Source organism: Pantherophis guttatus, chromosome 4 (assembly GCF_059756535.1).
Source record: "Pantherophis guttatus breed Tessera chromosome 4, ASM5975653v1, whole genome shotgun sequence".
Taxonomy (NCBI): Eukaryota; Metazoa; Chordata; class Lepidosauria; order Squamata; family Colubridae; genus Pantherophis; species Pantherophis guttatus.
In genome coordinates, this window is record NC_142066.1 from 69,745,555 (window position 1) to 69,765,197 (window position 19,643).

General features: G+C 43.9%; 4 protein-coding genes and 1 long non-coding RNA gene across 10 annotated transcripts in view; 3 read left to right on the forward strand and 2 right to left on the reverse strand.

The window, feature by feature from the left end:
• The window catches only part of CUL1 (cullin 1), a 60,409-nt gene extending 59,105 nt beyond the window's left edge, over window positions 1–1,304 (reverse strand). Inside the window, exon 1 of one of the 6 annotated variants that reach the window (XM_034416475.3) lies at window positions 1,016–1,304. The gene's annotated coding sequence lies outside the window, so the exon portion shown is untranslated. Of the gene's footprint in view, window positions 1–760 lie in introns of all 6 variants that reach the window. The other 5 variants (XM_034416471.2, XM_034416474.3, XM_034416472.2 and 2 more) reach the window with 5 other exon arrangements.
• On the forward strand, window positions 1,122–6,786 carry LOC148114156 (uncharacterized). The gene is made up of 2 exons (XR_015733889.1): window positions 1,122–1,539; window positions 4,628–6,786. It is a non-coding gene; the product is annotated as an uncharacterized LOC148114156 (long non-coding RNA).
• Window positions 4,086–19,643, reverse strand: part of CNTNAP2 (contactin associated protein 2) — a 1,550,102-nt gene continuing 1,534,544 nt past the window's right edge. The window contains exon 23 of the mRNA XM_060691806.2: window positions 4,086–4,187. Coding sequence (XP_060547789.1) covers window positions 4,168–4,187 — 20 coding nt within the window. The 3' untranslated portion in view covers window positions 4,086–4,167. The remainder of the gene's footprint in view (window positions 4,188–19,643) is intronic.
• LOC148114157 (uncharacterized) lies at window positions 8,855–10,900 on the forward strand. Its single transcript, XM_087892385.1, has 2 exons — window positions 8,855–9,039; window positions 9,277–10,900. Exon 2 carries the CDS (start codon window positions 9,284–9,286, stop codon window positions 10,898–10,900), a length of 1,617 nt encoding a protein of 538 aa, XP_087748511.1. The 5' UTR covers window positions 8,855–9,039; window positions 9,277–9,283.
• LOC117664969 (uncharacterized) lies at window positions 11,382–16,899 on the forward strand. Its single transcript, XM_034416469.3, has 2 exons — window positions 11,382–14,302; window positions 15,091–16,899. Exon 1 carries the CDS (start codon window positions 11,382–11,384, stop codon window positions 13,968–13,970), a length of 2,589 nt encoding a protein of 862 aa, XP_034272360.1. The 3' UTR covers window positions 13,971–14,302; window positions 15,091–16,899.

Below are 19,643 nucleotides of genomic sequence, written 5' to 3' on the forward strand. Positions count from 1 at the left end.
TGCCTACTTTCCAGACAAGAATTTACATTCTTGGGTCCTCCTCTATTTAATCCTGAAGGGCTGAAAAAAACTAAAGCTGTAAAAATTTTACTAGTATAAATATCTATAAACTCAACTGGCAGCAAACTTCAGGTTTTTGCCCACTTGAACAACGCATTTGCCCACTTCAACACCAATCTCTGGCCTGCCGAACACGGATGAGGCAAGAATCTCCTCCCACACCCACAAGCCCCGAGGAAAGGGCCACCGTATGAGATTTGCGGGAGGGGCAGGGCAGCCGCGCATTCGAAGGCGGAACACGCCAGGCCAACGGCAACTGAGAAGCTGGGGAAAGCTCAACGGGTGAGTCGTAACCAAGCAAGATCTCAGCGAGGTGGAAGTGAAAAAACGTTGCAACAAAGGAGGGAACGCGGCGGAGGCATTCGGCGCGCAAAAAAAAAAAAAAAAAAAAGGGGGGGGGGTTTGAGGTCAGGGCCCAGAGGAAGAAAAGGAAGAGGCCGCTCTGCTGCGTGACTCTTGGGAGCTTTGTAATGCGCTAGAAAAACGGGCCGAAGGTGATGCGGGGCTAATTGCCGGCTGCCGGCAAAAGACGACGACGACGACGACGCCGTCGTCACATTGCGCCGCCAGCCTTCGTGAGGGGCCTACAATGGAAGAGCAGGAGAGGCGGCCGCGGCGCGATAAAGCCAGGCGGTCCTTAGGCTCCCCTCCTTCTTTTTCCCCCTCCGCCGGTTCAGAGGAACCCGAAACAACACCCCACCGCTCTGCCCGACGGCACGCTCAACCTCACTTGACCCGGTTCAGCCTCGCTGCGCCACAACCTGGGACCGGGCCTGCTACGTCCGTCCTACTTTCATGGCTCCTCGTAACCTGTGGCTCTGCGACCGTCTTCGTCCCCTCCCTTCCCAGACAGGGCAGAGGCTTCCCGCCCCTCTCGCCCCTGCTCACCCCCCACATCGCTCGTCCCGCAGTCAGACAATCATCCAGACAGGCCCCGGCACCTTGGTCTACCCACCCTCGCGAGCCCGCCTCTTCCGGTTCCGCCGCCGTAGAACCAGCGTCATCCGCCCTCGTTGGCTCGGCTTTATCTCCTAAATGGGGCGCGAGGGCGGCCCCTCCTCAGACATTTTCCATGCGCCCCTCCCCACTTCCAGCCAATCGTTAATTGTTCCGGATTACGTCCGTTGCCATAAGTGAACAGGAGAGAAAGGAAACAGTTAATTCGCCCTTTAATGGGACAGATTCCCTTTTCCAGATGAACCGCCAGAGATGTGCGCACCTATTTCATCTTGTTGCTCAAACTCGTTTTGCCCATTTATCTCTGTGTTCCCAGCAATAATTAAACCGGTTTAAAGCGGAATAAGGCACCCAATTTCAAACAATAAGGCCCATATCATCTAATTAGAGCTTTCTTGAAGCTGAGACGGTAACCCAAACAGCCCCGCTCACACCGCTTTAAGCATAGCCTGTCCAAAATCTGTTCGAAATCGCGAAGATAGGAGAACAAAACACTATTTCTGTGACTCTTCAATTTTCTTTGTAAGTATTGCCTACTGTGGTAGTATTTTTAATTATTAGTTTCCAAACGCAATTCTTTGGGGATAGCTCAATATGGCTATTCCAGGGCTTGTATGACATGCTAACGGCCACTAGACCTTCAATTCCTCAGTAAAGCATTATCTCTTATTTTTAAGAAAATAAGGACCATCCTCAGACACCTTTTGAAGCAAACATTACAGATGCCTATAGGAATTGTTCCCATGGAGGGAGTACATAGCACTAGTATGTTTTTATATAATATTGCTTTAAAATAGTAACATTTAGATGGTTCTTTGAGGGCTAGAAAAATATAAAGATCAGGCAACCATAACATGCTCTGTTCTTGCCTTATAATAAATGTAAAGTTTTAAAAATAATTTAAATTGGTTATGGATTACCAGTTGTTGGATTATTAAGATTGGGTACCAAATATTCACAAGTGGTGTTGGTTCAGTTGTTGTCCCTAAACCTGTTTGTAAGTTTCTTATTATGCATGTTGTCTACAAATTCCGAGTTTGGCATATAGGTGATAAGAATTTGATCCCTGAATTTGAGAGAAAACTTTTACCCTTAAAAAGGGGCTTCTTTGTCCAATAAAAATATGAACCACTACAATCATCATTCAGGCAAAGCAAAAAGTATTTATTAAGTGTATCAAGACTTTTTATACGATACACAAATAAACGATGTGTACATTTGATATATGTGATACATCCGAAAACAGGTGATCAAACAATAAAAGACATTGATTACATGTGATACTTGAACAATAGAAAATATTGATTCTAGGTAGCGTTCCCCAAAAGTGACAAATTTAAATATTACATTACTCTTTCCCAGATGGGTTTGTATTTCAAAATTTGAAAGCTTATTCAAAGATGTTCTCTGTTGTTTAGTGCTGAAACAGTAAGTTTTCACATACCAAAAGAAATGGCCTTGACAAAGAAGAAAAAAACATGATTTCCTGAAGTTAAAAATAAAATACCTAAACTGTCATGTTAAAAGTCCTAATATCATCTTTTAAAATGTTACTAATGAAGCCTAGACTTCCAGATAACAATTCCCTCATTTGGTTCTAAAATTATTTTTAGTTTGCTGAACCACTATTATATTTAGCAAGTATGTAGTTAGCATTTGAAACTACACAGGATCTGTGTGTTGTGGAGCAGAAACTAAAAAGTTGTTGCAGGCAAATACAAATAAACAATTGCATAAGATAACATTGAAATCCAATAGTGAGTACAATATAATAATAATGCCAAGTAAGTTTCTTGAAATTTTTGCAACAGAAGCAAAAGTCATGGTTCCTTAAAAGTAATCAGTTCAGTAACCAGATTTTTTTTAAAAGTTCCATCAGGCAAGTTCCAAGAGTCTAACAATCTCCGCCTGTGAAGAATCAAGGAGCCTTTCCTTTCCACAAGGACTGAATTTGCAAAAATCTGGAAGGATCTTTTAAATTGGATCAAGAGTCTTGTGCTGGAGCTTTTAAGCAGCACACATTTTTGCTACTGGAAAAGAAGGTTTTAGTTATTCAGAGGAATGTAGAGCTTGTACTGCCTTGCAGTGCCCTCTGTTCTGCTTCTGTAAGGATAGAACTATTTGGTAATTAGTTCATTCCTCTCAACCATGGATGCACTGAAATGGCAGTGACAACCCCCTTTGTGCATTCTTGGCCTAGAAGAAGTTCTGGACATTTTCACATTTATAGGAATAAGCCAAATCTATAATAATTTGAGTAACATGATGTCCTTTCACATGTAGTTGCTGACACATGAGGCACATGAGGTTGTCAATTAAAAACCATCTAAGAAGCATTGTAGTGACATTGCAAGTCGTGGTCTCAACATTAATAAGAAAATTCTCATAGGCAATAGCAGCGGGAACCTGAAATACTGGTACAAAGACTGAAAGGTAATTGAGCAGCTTATTTAGCAACCTGTTCAGCAAAATCAGGATTTTGTAGAGGCTTATTAGTAAGATTTGAGCAAGGTTTCAGTACCAGGTTTATAGTCTGCAAACAGTTATTTTGGCAACTTCTTCTATAATCTCAGAAAACAGAGTTGAAGATTCATAGTTGTACACTGCTTCAGTGTCACATTTGGAGTAGCTGGAATCTCTACTTCATAAGTGGCTAAAGCTTGGCATTTGAAGAGTGGAACAAAATTTATTCATGAGGAACAAAAAAAAATTAATTAAAAAGAATGATTCTTGATATTAGAACAGGAAAAATAGTAGTAGTCAAAGCTCTCGAGCACCCTTTTGAACCAAGAGTTAAAAACTAGTGGGATATAGGTTGCTTTTTACTAGTCAGAGTCAGAAAATATTTAGTCAGCCTGGCAAATGCTGTTATCCAAAGCTTACATATATCTAGAGTTCCTTGTAAGGGTGTCACCTGGAGTTTGATAGAAGGTAGAAGCAACTGAAAAATGGCATCCACCCTTGCAGTGAAAAGTTCTTTTGTGTTCAGGTATATAATATAATCCAAGTAAATGATTTAAATAAACTGGACTGCAGCTTAGCTGGTGAAGCTTTGTGACCCCATTTTGTGACATTGGAGAGTTAAATCTTCGGATCTCTGAGGTAGGATTCAGCAGGTTTTAAAAATATAATATCAATAGAGGAGTAACCTCAAAATGATTCAGGATTATCTGTAAACAGAGGAGGTAATTGAAAAGGCTTTATTGGAAATGTAAATAGTAAAGTTAATAGAAAAATTGAATGATAAAGAGCAGTTTAGACCTAAGATTTATAGTGGTTGGTGTCTCTCTGCTTACAGACTTGTCAGGTAAAAGAAATGCGTGCTTTATTCATAGGTTTCATCAACATCGGGGGCGGCATATAAATCGAACCAATAAATAAATAAATAATAACATCAAATTCATTTTTCCCTATTTCAATTATTCTTGCAGTTCTTGCAATTCAAAATTAACTTTCCTAGGATGCACAGTCAACAAAGAGCAAGTTCTGCATCAAGTAAACACCGACAATCTTTTCTCTCAATTTATAGTATAACATAAGACTCATCTCTATCATAATGTTCAGTAGGAAAAATTGTAGCTTCATTAACCAGTGCTTTTCCTTCCCATAGGATGTGGGACAACTTACTGTTGCTGGGTGAATGTGGCCAGGTGGGCTGTGTGCTGGGTCTGAACAGAGAGTGGCATGGCTGGATCAGTGCAGATGACTCGGCGCAACCAGCTTGGCATGAATGGTGGGCGTGGACAAGTGGATGCAGCCGAATAAGCACAGAACAAGTCACCACAGCCAATTGGACATGGGGACAACTTGGCACCCCACCAGAAGAAACCCTTCATGTGCCGGCTGATGGGATGTGGGGAAAAGGACAATTTGTGATGAGGGGAATCATTGCTGTGGGACAATCAGACCAAGCAGATAGGGAAAGAGACACTTCCCCTCACCAGAAGAAACATTGTCCCATTCCAGATCCAAGATGCAGTGGGTTTGTGGAGCTCATAACTAGGACTAGCTTATCCCAGCAGGAGCCTTCCTGCTTCCCAGGATGGAAGTACACCCTGGTGAGCACCCAGATTATCCACCGCAATGAGTCTCTATCATATCCAGATTGTGACCCTGCTGCTGCCATTCTAGGGATGACTGCTTGGGATATCAGATAGAGTGCTTCATGAATGGGCTGTCCCTCTGCCTGCAGCATCTCCTACAAAGAAGGGAGGGGGTAACAGTAATTTCCTAAACAACAACCCCATGAATTAGGCTGACCTGAGAAAGAGACAGGGAGGGAGGGAGGAGGAGGAGGAAGGTGACTCCTCAGTTGCACAAACGGTTGCTCCTATATAAATATATAAAAATTATATTTTTATAATTTCAATGAATGCTCCATTCTCCATTTTCAGTTTGAGAGGTTTCATTTCAAAATTTGAGAGATGGGTTCACAACACTGCACAAAGGGAAAGATGAAGAAACCACGCTGAGCATGTGAGGATGCTGAGTGCTGAATGTGAATTCTACATTTATTTAGAGTTGTATACCCATACAAAGTACTAGTCCTTTCACAGCAATCTCATTGAATCGGGAACAAACTCATCCTCCACCCCATTTGTATAAATCCAGAGAAATGGGGAAAATGAAAGAAGAAAAGGAGGAGAGGGGAAGGGGGGGGAAGAAGAGGAGGAAGCGCACACATCCAGTTGCACAAATTACCATTCTCATTTTTTTAATGAGTTTCCTTTCAAAGTTTGGGAACTGGGTTCACAATACTGCACAAGGGGAAGAATGGAGAAACCACATTGAGCATGTGATGATGCTGAATGTGAATTCTACATTTATTGCTGGGAAGGGATTTGTACTTCGTAACGATTTATCATTCTAAATAAATTTAGAATTGGGCTGGGCTGGGAGGAAGGGGAAGATATCCTATAAAAGGTCTTAAGGCTGGCTCGGGACTATCGCCTCTTTCTTTGGGGGCCGAGACTATTTTCTTCTGCTATCTTTTAGGCACAACTTAGCGCTGTACATCTTTAAGTACCAATAGAAGCAAGGTGAACAGGTTTTTTCTTAGGATCTTTCTGTCACCCAACCTCTCTCAGACTTCTGTTGCCTTGCCTCCTAGAAATGTGTTTGTCAGGCTTACTCCCTTCCTTTTCTGTAGGGGAAGCTGCAGGCAGAAGGCCAGCCTTTTTATGGAGTGTGCTGGTTGATATCCCAAGCAGTCATCCAGAGAATGACAGCGGCAGGGCAATAATCTGGATGTGGATGGAGGCTTGTCACACATGCAGTACAGGTGCTTGTCACACTGTGCACCTCCTCTTGGGAGGTGGGGCTGGCCTGTTTGGGCAGGTCAGCCTTAATGAGCTCTGCCACTCCACTGCCCCTTGGGCCCAGAATGGGACAGTGTTATATTGTTAAACCTAATATAAAAATTTCCTTAAACACTTCACAATATTCTGTTGTAATCATCAGCTGAAAACCTTTCTAAAACCATACATAATTTTTTAATCTTTATCTGAATGTATTTAAGCATTCCTGTATCAATCATATAAATTCATGTATGTGTTCATTATGCTCTGCTAGTATTTAAGTAATATTAACCTTAGTATATTTCTATCCTTTTGCCTGCTTTGACTCACATGATACACTTCTCAAAGTAGGACTGATTTATAGCTATATTTACCATGTGTAACAGTATCATAGATGGATAGATAGACAGACAGACAGATATATGCATAATACATACATGTATAAAACTTTCCAAAGAACATTTGGATTTATCATGGTGTTTCAGGGATGATTTTGTTTGTTAAATTCATTTGCTACTTATCTTGCTATGGGGCTATTCTAGATGGCCTACAACAATAAAAAGGAAGAAAAGAGGATAAACAAAACAGAAGCAAAATAATGGAACAATGAAATAAACAATGAAAAAAAGGGGGGAATACATGATGACAAAAAGATGGATGGGTGGAGAGTAGAAAGCGTGGTCGTAGGTGGAGTCTACCATCAATCCACCAGCCACTTCCAGCATGGACTCCCTCATTTGGTCCCTTGGCCAATAGTAGAGTCAAGTTTTTAGGCTCTTATGGAAGAGTGGGGGCAGTTCTAGGGTAAGAACAAGGGCAGTTGTTAGAACCCCCTAGAGTACGGGTGTCAAACTCGGGGTGTCACATTGCTGTCATGATGTATCACAACATTTTCCCCTTCGCAGAAATGGGATAGGCGTGGCCTGCTCGTGATGCATCTGGGCCGCAGGCCGCAGTTTGACACTCCTGCCCTAGAGGGTAGGCTGTTCTAAAGGACGGGCAGTACAGCAGCTCTTCTGGATTCTGATAGTTTGAGTTCTTTGATGGGATCCCTAGAGGCCCTCTCTGCCTGCATGAATAGGACTGGCTTGTCCTAGCAGGATGAGATAATTCATCAGGGAGCCTGGACCTAAGAACTTAAACACCTTCAATTGCACTCAGAAGCAGACCAATAACTTGAAGCTATCCTAGAAGCCACAAAAGACTGCTTTTGCTGCCATGAATTCTAACTGAAAGACATCCAGGAAATCTTTCATTTGAGGATCCCCTGGAGCTGCTGAGCAACCACCTTTCCTACCAATTTCCCACAAAAGGGGAGATGGAAGACTGGATAAAATTGTCCAGGTAGCTGAAGTCAAGTGAGGATAAACCAGTGCCTCCTTAAAAAGTCCTAGGCATGTTCCTTCTTGAAGTGAGGAATTTATCATTGCATTTTTCCACCTGCTGGTCACCATCCTGGAGGCTTTCATCAGCCAGGAGGGACAAGGATCTAATTGAAGATGGTTGAATTGACACTGCAGAGAACCCTGTCCACTTTCTTAGGTCCAGCAAGGTCAAATCACCCCCCATATTACTTGGCAAGACACATCCCTAGGCATCTTATAAGGACTAGCAACTTGCAATGGTTCTAACTGGGAAAACTCATAGTGATTTTATACAACAGATGTTTAACAAATTCTTCCTGGTTCTGAAGAGGAATACCAAGCCCCCACTGTGGGATTTTATATGACAAAATAGTGGCTGATAATGACAGTGGATTCAAATTAATGTTTTGTTAAGGGCTATTTCTTGCACTTTGTTTCCTGATGAACAAATAACAAATAGGCAATAATCAAGTCTGTAACTGATTTTGGCAATCAAGCCTGGTGTACCCTCTTAAGTTTATTTCTAAAGAATGTCATTCAGAGCAGGGAATGCTTAAAGCTCTACATGGCTTAGGACCTGGCTACCTTATAGAGTATCCGTTTCTTATAATATCTCTGGTCACAGGGTTGATTCAGTCTGGTTTCTGTTGATTAACCAGTATCATTGATGGCAACCTCAGAAGTGCATCTTCTCTATACCAGTGCTCAGCTCCTGGAATAAAATTCCCTCTAAAATCTCGTCGTTTCTGGGTCCAGTGGTCAGGATGGGGAATCAGGGTCACTCCGATTTGATTGATTGAGTCTACTAACTGAGAAGCTCCGCCCCTCCGCCTTGCTTCCCAGCTTTCTGACTCAATCCGATTGAGAAAGACACGTTTGAGCTGAGCTCCTGGCAAAGGATCCTTCTTGCGAATTTCTTCCTCCACTGACTCCCAGATCGTATTAGTGAGCATTCCAGCGAGAAGGGCTTTGCACCCAAGACCACTGAGGGCCATTCTGGCTTGGGTGGGGGCTGGAGGTTTCCAGTAGGTTGAGCCTGGCTCTCACCAGGCGCGAAGGGCTAACCCCCGAATCTGCTCGCAATTGCGGAGCTTGGAGACCCCTTGGGGGTTTTTTCCTGTTGGAGTCCATTAGAGCCTATCCATGGTTTACGCATTTTTACATCTCCCTGCGCAGAAGATTTCTTCATTGGAGAGATCGGCAGCTCCCTCGAGGAAGTAGTGGCGCCGGAGGCTTTCGTTGCAACCACTTTGGTGGTGAAGCTTCCGATCGGTGCAAACGGCTCCCGGACTGTTTCTGGACTCCGTGGGTGGACCAGGGCTGCTGGTTTTCTCCCCGTTCGGCAATCGGCTGTCCTCCAGGTATAAGAAGTGTTTTTAGGTGCGTTTTTGCAGGCCGCCATTGTGAATATACGGCGGCCATTTTGGATGACCGCATGGCAATTAGAGGCCTAGTCTGAGCTGGTCGCCTGCTTGGTTCTCTCTTGGCGGCCATTTTAAGGGGACCTCAGCCTATTGTGGCACAAGTTAGGAACTCCCCTGCCTTATTAGGTTGTTTCTTATGGGTAACCTTGCTAATTACTGCCTTTTGCTCCTTAGCTTCAGGATGGCCTCGCAGAGATCCTCCAGAGCTACTAAACAACGCCTTCAGGGCGAAGAGGCTCGGGGACCTGCCGCTATTCCTTCAAAAAGGAGCAAGAAATCCCACCATTCTGCTGGCCCTTCTAAAGCCCCACAATCCTCAGCAGCTTTGGCTAAAGAGGAAATGAAGCTTCATAAGGCTATTGAAAAGGCCATCCAGAAGGCCACTAAGGCAGCCTCCTTACAGGAAAATATCCTGCCTAGTCCTCAACATCTTGTTTTCCCTCAACCAAGAGCCATCTCCCCAACATCCCAGGCCGCTGTCCCAGCCTTGTCTCCTGATGGAGATCCTCCCCTAGCTGAAGATCAAGCGGAGGTCAATGCCTCTCTGTTTGGGGTTCAGTCAGAGGTTCATTCCAAGCCCGCACTTTCTGGAGATTCAGGGGTCCCTGATCAACCTGAGAATTCCTCAGGTCAGGCCCCTGCGGCCCCTGAGGCTCTTATCACCCCCATATTGGCTTCCTACATACAGGAAGCTATTAGGGAGGGAGTTAGACAGGAACTGCTCCAGAGAACCTCTTCATGGGTATCCGAGCAGGCCTGCTCTCAGGTAGATGTTGAGGGTTCTTTAGCCTCTGCTGATCAGGACATCCTTCAGGCTGGGGGCACCCAGGGTGCAGGTCAGATCAGAGCCACTTCATCCTGTCAATCTGACCAAGGTTCCCTTACTGGAGCTGACCTTCTGGATCAGGAAATGTCAGAGGATGAGGATTTAGCCCCTGACCAGCCTGCATTTATTGGCCTTTTCAAACCCCAGTTGTTTCGGTCACTCCTACACAAGGCCAAGATCACTACAGGTTTGGGGATTTCTCGCCCAGCTGAGGTCAATCCGAAGGAAGGAGTTCCCTCAGCAGTTCCCTTATTCGAGGAACCTTCAGTTGAGACAGAGGAGATTCCAGGACCTAGACTTTTTAAAGAGGTTCTTCAATGTCAGTGGTCCTCTCCTGCCTCGGGTCCCAGTCCCAATGCAGTGGATAGACGCTTATATAATTTGGCACCTGAACTGACTTCTCTATTACAGGTCCCTTCTGTTGATCAGCCCATTGCGGAATTGTCCTCCACTTCCAACATAGCCGGATCCCCAGAGGATAGCCTCCGCCCAGAGGACAGGCAGCTAGAAAATTCCTTGGTTAGATCCCACCAGGCTACGGCCTGGTCAGTTAAGTCTGCCATGGCTGCTTCCTTTTTCAATAGGGCCTCCATTCTTTGGTTGCATCAGCTTCAGGCTAGACTCCCAATTTCAGATGTGCGTTCTCAACAGGACATTAGTAAGGTCATTGTCGCCCTAGAATATTCAGCGGATGCCACATTAAATTCATCCCGCTTTGCGGCCAAAGCCATAGGATCTTCCGGGGCTGCCCGTCGATTGCTCTGGCTTCGCCAATGGCAGGCTGACTCCAAATCTAAGTGGCACTTAGCTTCGTCTTCCTTTGGGGGCACTAAACTTTTTGGAGAGGCTCTGGAACCACTGCTAGTTGAATCCAAGGATAAATGCCGTGTCCTCCCGAATTTGTCCCGTAGGTCGGAATTTCAATCCCACTCATCCTTTCGGCCAGGAGGGAGGCTTCACGGGTTCCCCTAGACAACGTCCCTTTCAACCTACCCAGTCCCGATCTCAGGATCGCCAATGGCATTCGTCCTCCCGGGGTCCAGGTGTTCCTTTCGAGGGGGCCGGGGGCGGGGTTTCTGCAGATCCCGCTGACGGCTTGGTCAGGCTTCCCATCGGTGGCCGCCTGGCGTCCTTCGCCAGCCGATGGGAGGCTACCTCGTCAGATGCTTGGGTCAGAGAGACTATCAGGTATGGTCTCTCGCTGGAGTTCCTCTCTACCCCCCCAGACCGATTTCTGCGTTGCCCTCTCTCTTGGGACAGGGCATCCAGGCTTCTGGTGGCATCAGCCGTACATCATCTCTTAGAAATTCGGGCCATCGAGCCGGTGCCTCAGGAGCAGCGTGGACTAGGCTACTATTCACGCCTGTTCGTTATTCGGAAATCGTCGGGGGGCTGGAGGGCAATTCTAGACCTCAAATCCCTAAACCGCCGGATCGTATACCGGCGGTTCAAAATGCAATCTCTCCAGACCATCTTGGAGGGTATCAGGATCGGAGACCTTCTGACCTCCATTGACCTAACGGAAGCATACTTGCATGTCCCAATCCACCCCTCCCACCGCCACTTCCTCAGGGTTTGTTTCGCCAACAGCCATTACCAGTACAGGGCACTTCCCTTTGGCCTCTCCTCGGCCCCCCGTGTGTTCACAAAGTTGATGTCCGCGCTCGCGGCGCATCTCAGAACGCTTCCCATAAGGATGCAGTTCTACCTAGACGATCTTCTGATCCAGTCCACCTCGGTGGAGAGAGCACACCACGACCTGGACACCACCCTCTGGGTTTTGAGGAGCCACGGTTTTTCAGTCAACCTGGCCAAAAGCCATCTGATGCCATCCACCCGCATCCAGCACCTGGGGGCCATCATAGATTTGAAGGAGAGCAGGGTCTATCTCTCTCAGGACTGCCTGTCCAGCCTGCGATCTCTGGTCAGGTCAGTGATGGCGGGGAAGGGTTCTTCCCTAGCGTCACTGTCTCAACTCCTGGGGAAGATGGTGTCATGTATCGGGATTGTTCCCTGGGCCCACCTCCACTGCAGACAGCTACAGTGGTTCCTCCTTCCCTATCAGAAACGACAGTTAGGGACCTCCCTCCGGATTGTCCGTCTCCCTCCCAAGGTTCTCAGGTCCCTTCAATGGTGGAATTCGGAGGCTCTTCTTCGGGGGAGGGAGTTCAGGGAATCCCACCACCTGGTCCTGGCCACAGATGCCAGCCTTCACGGCTGGGGAGTCCACCTGACATCATCCTTCACCCAGGGCCGTTGGACCAGGTCTGACCTGGCGCACAACATAAATTGGTTAGAACTTCGGGCCATCCATCTGGCCCTGAGAGTGTTCACCCACAAGGTTCAGGACAGACATGTTCTGGTCAGGATTGACAATGTGGCCGCCAAGGCCCACATGAACCGTCTGGGGGGGACCCGGTCTCAGTATCTCATGGAGGAGGCCCGAGAGACTGGGGAACTGGGCCGAGGCTCATCTGAAGTCCTTGAGAGCATTACACATTTCGGGAGTAGTGAACACCCAGGTGGATTGGCTCAGCCGAGTCACCGTGGATCCCGGGGAATGGGCCCTGGATCTGGATCTATTCACAGAGATCACGTTGCTGTTCGGGATTCCGGTGGTGGACCTGTTCGCCACTCGGGACAATCGTCAGGTGAGGAGATTCTTCTCCAGGTTTCCGGAACAAGAAGCGGAAGGCGTCGATACTCTACACAGCGGCTGGCCTCCCGGACTCCTGTACACCTTTCTGCCCCTTCCTCTGATAGCCAAGGTCATCCAGAAGATGCTGCAGGAGAAGGCGGAACTGCTCCTGATTGCTCCCCATTGGCCTCGTCGTCCCTGGTTCGCGGACCTGAGGGCTCTGTCCATTCACCATCCATGGCGTCTTCCTCTGGACAGACTCATTCTGCGCCAGGGATCTCTCCTCCATCCAGATGCCGGGTGGCTACAACTCACCGCCTGGAGATTGAGCGGCGCCTGCTGAGTGACTGGAAGCTACCTCCCAGGGTCATCGCCACCATCCAAGCGGCTCATCGACCCTCGACGACCCGTATTTACGACTCCACATGGCGAAATTTCTCGTCCTGGTGCCAGAGGAACTCCATTACCTCCACAAAGGCCTCCACAGAACAGGTTCTGATATTCCTTCAGGAACGCCTGGATGCTGGCCTGGCTCCTAACACACTCCGCAGGCAAGTAGCGGCCATTTCGTCCATCCTTTGTTGTGGGCCCAGGGTCTCTCTTTCCAGTCGCCCCCTTATTAGACAGTTCCTCCGGGGAGCATCTAACATCTGCCCTGCTCCCATTCATAGATACCCTACATGGGATCTCCCCAAGGTCCTAGACGCTCTTACGAGGGCACCATTCGAACTGCTCAGAGAGGTTGGACTTCATTTCCTATCCTACAAGATGACCTTCCTTCTGGCCATTACCTCAGCTAAACAGGTGTCAGAACTAGCGGCCCTTTCCATGCGGGCTGACCTGTGTATCTTCCACCCGGATAGGGTAGTGCTTAGATTAGACCCTACCTTTCTCCCTAAGGTCAACTCTCCCTTCCACCGGTCCTTGGAGATTATCCTGCCCGATTTCTGTCCCAACCCGTCTCATCCCTCAGAACGGGTTTGGCACACCGTAGATGTCAGGCGTGCCCTGCTTATTTATCTTAAGAGGACCTCCACCATAAGACAGTCAGAATCCCTTCTGGTATCCTTCCAACCAGCCTCTCTAGGCAGGAAGGTGTCCTTGCCCGTCCTAGGGCGCTGGATCAGGGCTACCATAGCCAAGGCTTACAAGACCCAGTCTCTTCCTGTTCCTCACCGCATTACAGCCCATTCCATTCACAGTGCTGCAACGTCGGTGGCTTGGGCTACTCAGGCATCCATTGAGGAGGTCTGTAGGGCCGCCGCCTGGGCTTCACCCACCCCTTTCATTAGACATTACCGGCTTGACCGTTTTGCGTCGGCAGACGCAGCTTTTGGCCGTAGGGTTCTGCAACAGGTCCTTAGGGGGCAAGCCTCTCCTCCTCGGCAGGGTCCCTCCCTCTAGGGCCTTTGCTTGGGCATGTCCCCATCCTGACCACTGGACCCAGAAACAACGAGATTGGGCATTGACTTACCTGAACGCTTCATCTGGTTGTTCTGGGTCCAGTGGTCAGCCCCTCCCTTTTTGGATTCTCGTCGATTCGGCTGGCCTGGTCGGTCTACCTTTATCTCTGACAGCTCTACGTGTCAGTCTACTGTATCGTCTTTCATCATAAAGCTGGGAAGCAAGGCGAAGGGGAGGAGCTTCTCAGTTAGTAGACTCAATCAATCAAATCAGAGTGAGCCTGATTCCCCATCCTGACCGCTGGACCCAGAACAACCAGATGAAGCGTTCAGGTAAGTCAACGCCCATTCTAGATGACCTCCACACTTTTGTTGGCTGGAAGAATGTTGAAGACATGGATGTTAATTAAGTTCTTTGGTGAGGGAGATTGTGACTTGCACTATTTCCTTCCTTTTGTCTTTTTGCCATCTATTTTTTTTTCTTTTTATTTGGTTTTATTGTAATTTCTTTGTTTTGAATGTTGTGAGACACTGAAAGTTGTTGAATATTGGGTGTCATACAATTTAAATAAAAATAAATAAATAAATGTTATTTTCTAATTTTTAAACCTGAAAAAATTGCAGAATATTATGTAGAATACTGAATAAAACAAAAATCAAACTGGTGTGCTATGCATGCCTAGTAATTTCTTTGCTGACCAAATTATAAAACTTACCCCTAAATAAATAAGGGAATTCCAATAAAGCAGAGATAATACATGTAGATGTTGGATTGCCTGCTACAATATTATATTTCTGATTGTAAAACAGCATAATAATGGTCTCTGACGAGATGGGCAGCAGCACCATACATACATGCATACATACATACCGTACATACATACATAAAACCAGAAAAGAATGCAATGTAGGAATTGGCAGTGAAATGTTTCAAAGGATGACTTAGTTTGGAATTCTGCTTTCAACACATTTGAATTTTAAAATATACTGTATTTCTGTATGTTAATTTTAAATGTAATGGATAAAAACAGTTGATAGAATATTTTCTATGCACATTAATTTTAACTACATTTAACATTTGTAGTTAACTATAAATTTTGTTGGATCTATTCATTATGTAGGAAGTACCTACAGCGGGGTCCTTTCAGCAATGCCAAGAAAGCCCCACATCCATTTGCCCTACTCAGGTGACCCTAAGGACAAACCTCCAAGTAGCATCAAGGACTCTCTAAAAGAATGCAAATGACCAGCTGTCTGCAAGGAATATAAATCCTTCTATTCCCCACCATTCAGTCAGAGCTGAAGAAACTTCTTGGATGAGAAGTGAAACTTCTTCAAAGAAAAACAAAGTCCAGTTGCCTTTTGAAAAAGTACTTTTGGGACGTTACATTGGAAATGTGGAAAAAATGAAGGGTCATTTTTATCCCATATGGTGGACTTGTAAAAAAGCTAGAAAATTCTTAATCCAAATATATACAATGATATAAAAGAATTTTAAAGATTAAGAATCAGTTGAAACAGATTTTTTTTTCATTGGGATTTATGAATAGTAAGTAAAAAAGACTCATAGAAGATTGGGTTTTTTTTAACCTAGTAACATTTATTTCCTTAATCTTTATGAGCAGCAGCTAACGAAATAAAGCACTAACAAGGAAATCTGCAGTACAATCAAAATCACAAGTACATTCTGTTGACATTCTTAAATGTTGCAAAAACAAAAAAGAAGAGCCATAGATTTACTACTGTGGAGCACATAGTAAAAGCCTTGCATAAATAATTCATTTCTCAAGTGATTTCAGAAGCAGAAGACCTGATTTCCTACTTACAGTCTTGTTGCTGAAAAAAAAAGTTATCTTTGTTCGAGCAGCAAAATATCCAACAGCACAACTTGATATACTGTAGTCCCTATCAAAAGAGGAGTAAGGCAGACCTGTATTCTCCTTTAATTTAACTTTTATTTTGGACCAGCCCACACTGACTAAAGATGCCAAGTGAGATTGAGAGGGACAATGAATAAAAACAGTCTACTAATTCAACTGAGGATCTGAAAGATACAGAAAAATAATCAGCAAAAGAAACCTTTTTATGCCATCCTGCATCAGCATCAAGGCATTAATCCTTGCTGAACTGAAAATAACTTTTCCTGATCTGAACACCTCAGATTTTCAGAATTGAATGAATAGCTGATAATTAATTAATTAATTTTGATTTTATAAGACCCAACAATGAATTGGAATATTTAGTGAAGAAACTGAATAATTTTGATGCACTGGTTGGTTTTAAGTTAAACGAAAAACAAAAATTAAGAACATAAATGAGAAAGTCAGATTTTAAAGTTGAGAAAAAGATTAAATATTTTGGAGGTACATTAACTAATACACATTGTTAGTTATTTCAAGACAATTATGTGACTGGAATGACATTAAAAATGACATATTAAGATTCAGCTATCTTTGTTGGAAAAACGTATATAATTAAAATGTATATTTTACCTAAAATGTTCTTATTCCAGATGTTACCCATATTGGTCACAGATGTTCCATTTAAACAATAGCAAAAATATATTTTTAAGTTTACATGATAAAAAAACCAAGAATTAAATATAAATTGTTTTAGGATGCAATAGAGAATAGAAAATTGGGTCTACCAGATACAAACTTATATTTTCACACTTGCTTTTGGTTTGGATGAAGAAAAGGGTGACCTTGAAGAAAAAGAGCTATTAGATTGAAGAATCATGATTTGAGATTTGTTTGGTATGATAAAGCCAAAGTGAATGCAGATTTTAAGAATAATTTTGTTAAGTTTGTTTATTCGTGTCAGAAGCATCACAATTAAAATAAGGCATACTATACAACATAAAATTTAAAATATAAAATACAAGATTAAAACATGTAGAAGTTAAATAAAGATTGTCCAGAAACTAGCAACATTAATTGCATTCTGTCATACTGCCGTGGAGTGTTCAAATGTACACTGATCAGGGTACAAGGAACAGGTATAAATATGTGTTGTCTGGTTTTGTTACAACAATTACAAAGGGTAGAAGACACCAGATAGCTCCATTTATTCAGAGTGTCTCTGGATCTGTTGTACCCATGCACAGTCTATTCAATGATTTCCATATTTTCCAGCTTTCGCCAGACCCAGATGCCAACTACTCCATTGGTTCCATCCAATGTTGGTTCTTTATTGCTTTCCATAGGTCCATTTTGCTTTCAAATTTTTTAAAGTGTTCCTTCGATCAAAGGAAGTGTTTTCTAGATTTTAATCTCTGACGAGCTGGTTGTAGGCCATAGAGGGGATGATGCCTAGATTTAGATCATTTAAGCTTGTCTCTGTGCTTCTTCTCTGCGAACAACAGGTGGCAATGCCAGCTAGGTGGTAGATCTTACTAGAGGGATCGTTTTAAGGCGCTCAGTAATAATTCTGCTAACTTCATTCAGAGCAATATCTATTTTCCCAGCGTGCATGCTGATTTAGTCAAGACTGGGCAAGCATATTCACCTGCTGAGTAATAATGAATCAAAGCTGCTGTCTTAAGGACTTTTGGTTTTGCACCCTAGGTCAATATCCAGGGTACTAGAGCTATCTGGCACCCCAGGTAGAGTTCATTAATTTCTGAGAATATTTCATCCACTGACCTTCAGTTTAGCATTTGTACAATGCTGTTTATGTTAGGCCCTATCTAGAGCCCTAAATATTTTATGGCTGTAGCAATATTTTAATAATATTTCTTTCCTGCTTATTGGATGGCACATACCTGAGTTTTTGCTGGATTTGGTCTTAACTGGTTATCACAATAGTATTGATCCAGTTCTACCAGGGCTTCAGTTAAATGTTCCATCTCCTCAAATATTTTGCCCTGTGCAGCCATTGTTCAATCATCGGCATACATATAGTTATTATTACCTTCAGAAAGGAGCTGTTCATTCATGTAAAGATTAAAAAGAATTGAATCCAATACACTACCCTGTGGTAAACCGTTCCTTTGGTTCCTCCATCTACCTTGCCTTCCCTGAAACTCCACAAAAAACATGCAGATCTGATATTTGTAAGTTTAAAATCTTTCTTCATATCATAAACTTTCTGCTTCAATCTTCTAAGGTTGGTGGTATTATATGTGGCTGTGAGATCTATGAGTTCCTGTTATATTTTAGAATTCATCTTTAATATACTGAGTTAAATTCAGAATCTGGGTGGCACAATTTTTTTCAAGGTGAAATCCAACCTGCTGCAGTTTGAGAACGGGTTCTACAGCTACAGTGAGACAATTTTATATCATTTTTTCAAATAGTATGGCACAAGAGAGAAACTGGATGGCAATTCTTAGGGTTATTGGCCTCTTTACCTGTTTTTTAAAACTGCTACAATAGCCTTTTGCTAGACACTAGAAATCTTACATTGTTCCAAGCATTCATTAAACATTTCTAGTAGCTTTCAGTCCAAATTGTTTTATCTGTTCAATAAGGATGTCATCTAAACCAGCAGCTTTCTGTAGCCTACTCTTCCTTATAACTTCTCTCAGTTCTTCCATACAAAGGGGGAACAATAAATTAGTCAATTTATGCTCCTCATTTCTGTTAATTTTAATATTTTGGTTTGGTGGCCTTATCTGGGTTGTCGTTCTTAAGAAGCTGACTGGCTATTTGGCCTGCAGTTATGTTTGTCACTGCGTTTTTTTATTTACCAGCTGAGCTCTCATTTCTGGACTGTCAGACTTTCCGTAGCTTGCCAAGAATCCTTATCAGTAAGCTAAACTGCGCATGTACTCCACCCACATTCCTTCACACATCTTTCTTTTGTTCTCTTGCCAAGAAAGGTCCGGCTGCTGAGAAGCAGCTGGCACGAACTTTATTTCAAAATGTAACTAATTAGATCAGTTAGATGTTTTATTTTCTTCTTTACAATAAATATGAGTTTAATTAGAAGATGTATTCCGGTTTTATTTTTCAAAACTATACACAAGGAAAATGCCATGATCCAGGCAATTACCCCAGGAAGGTAACGGGGCTGATTGCTTCTGACAATGTTGGCATAATCTCTAGTGTGAGTTGGAGTGGACTCTAGAGGGAGTAGCTATTGGTACTCATGTCCAGTTCCTCTATTGTTTTAATCCATCTTTCTCTCTTAGCTTTTCTTAGCTTCAGTTCAGAGGTGGGTTTCAGCAGGTTCTGACCAGTTCTAGAGAACTGGTAGTGGAAATTTTGAGTAGTTCGGAGAACTGGTAGTAAAAATTCTGACTGGTCCCACTCCCATCTATTCTCTGCCTCCCAAGTCCCAGCTGATCAGGAGGAAATGGGGATTGTGGAGTAACCTTCCCTTGGAGTGGGGTGGGAATGGAGATTTTACAGTATCCTTCCCCTGCCATGCCCACCAAGCCACACCCACCAAGCCACACCCACAGAATCGGTAGTAAAAAATTTTGAAACCCACCACTGCTTCAGTTATAGAAGTAATTAACTGCTGGCCTGCATTCACTGGATTCATTCAAACTACTTTAACACATTGCTGGATTATGTAATTGGCTACAGATATCAAGTCTGGGTTATATCTCCTGCACCCCCTTCCACTGTTAAATGAAGCTGGTTATTTTTTTGCATGTAAAATAGCCAGGTTATTAAAATCCACCCACTTTATAACAGCCTTCTCATTTCTGTCATCATCCGGATAC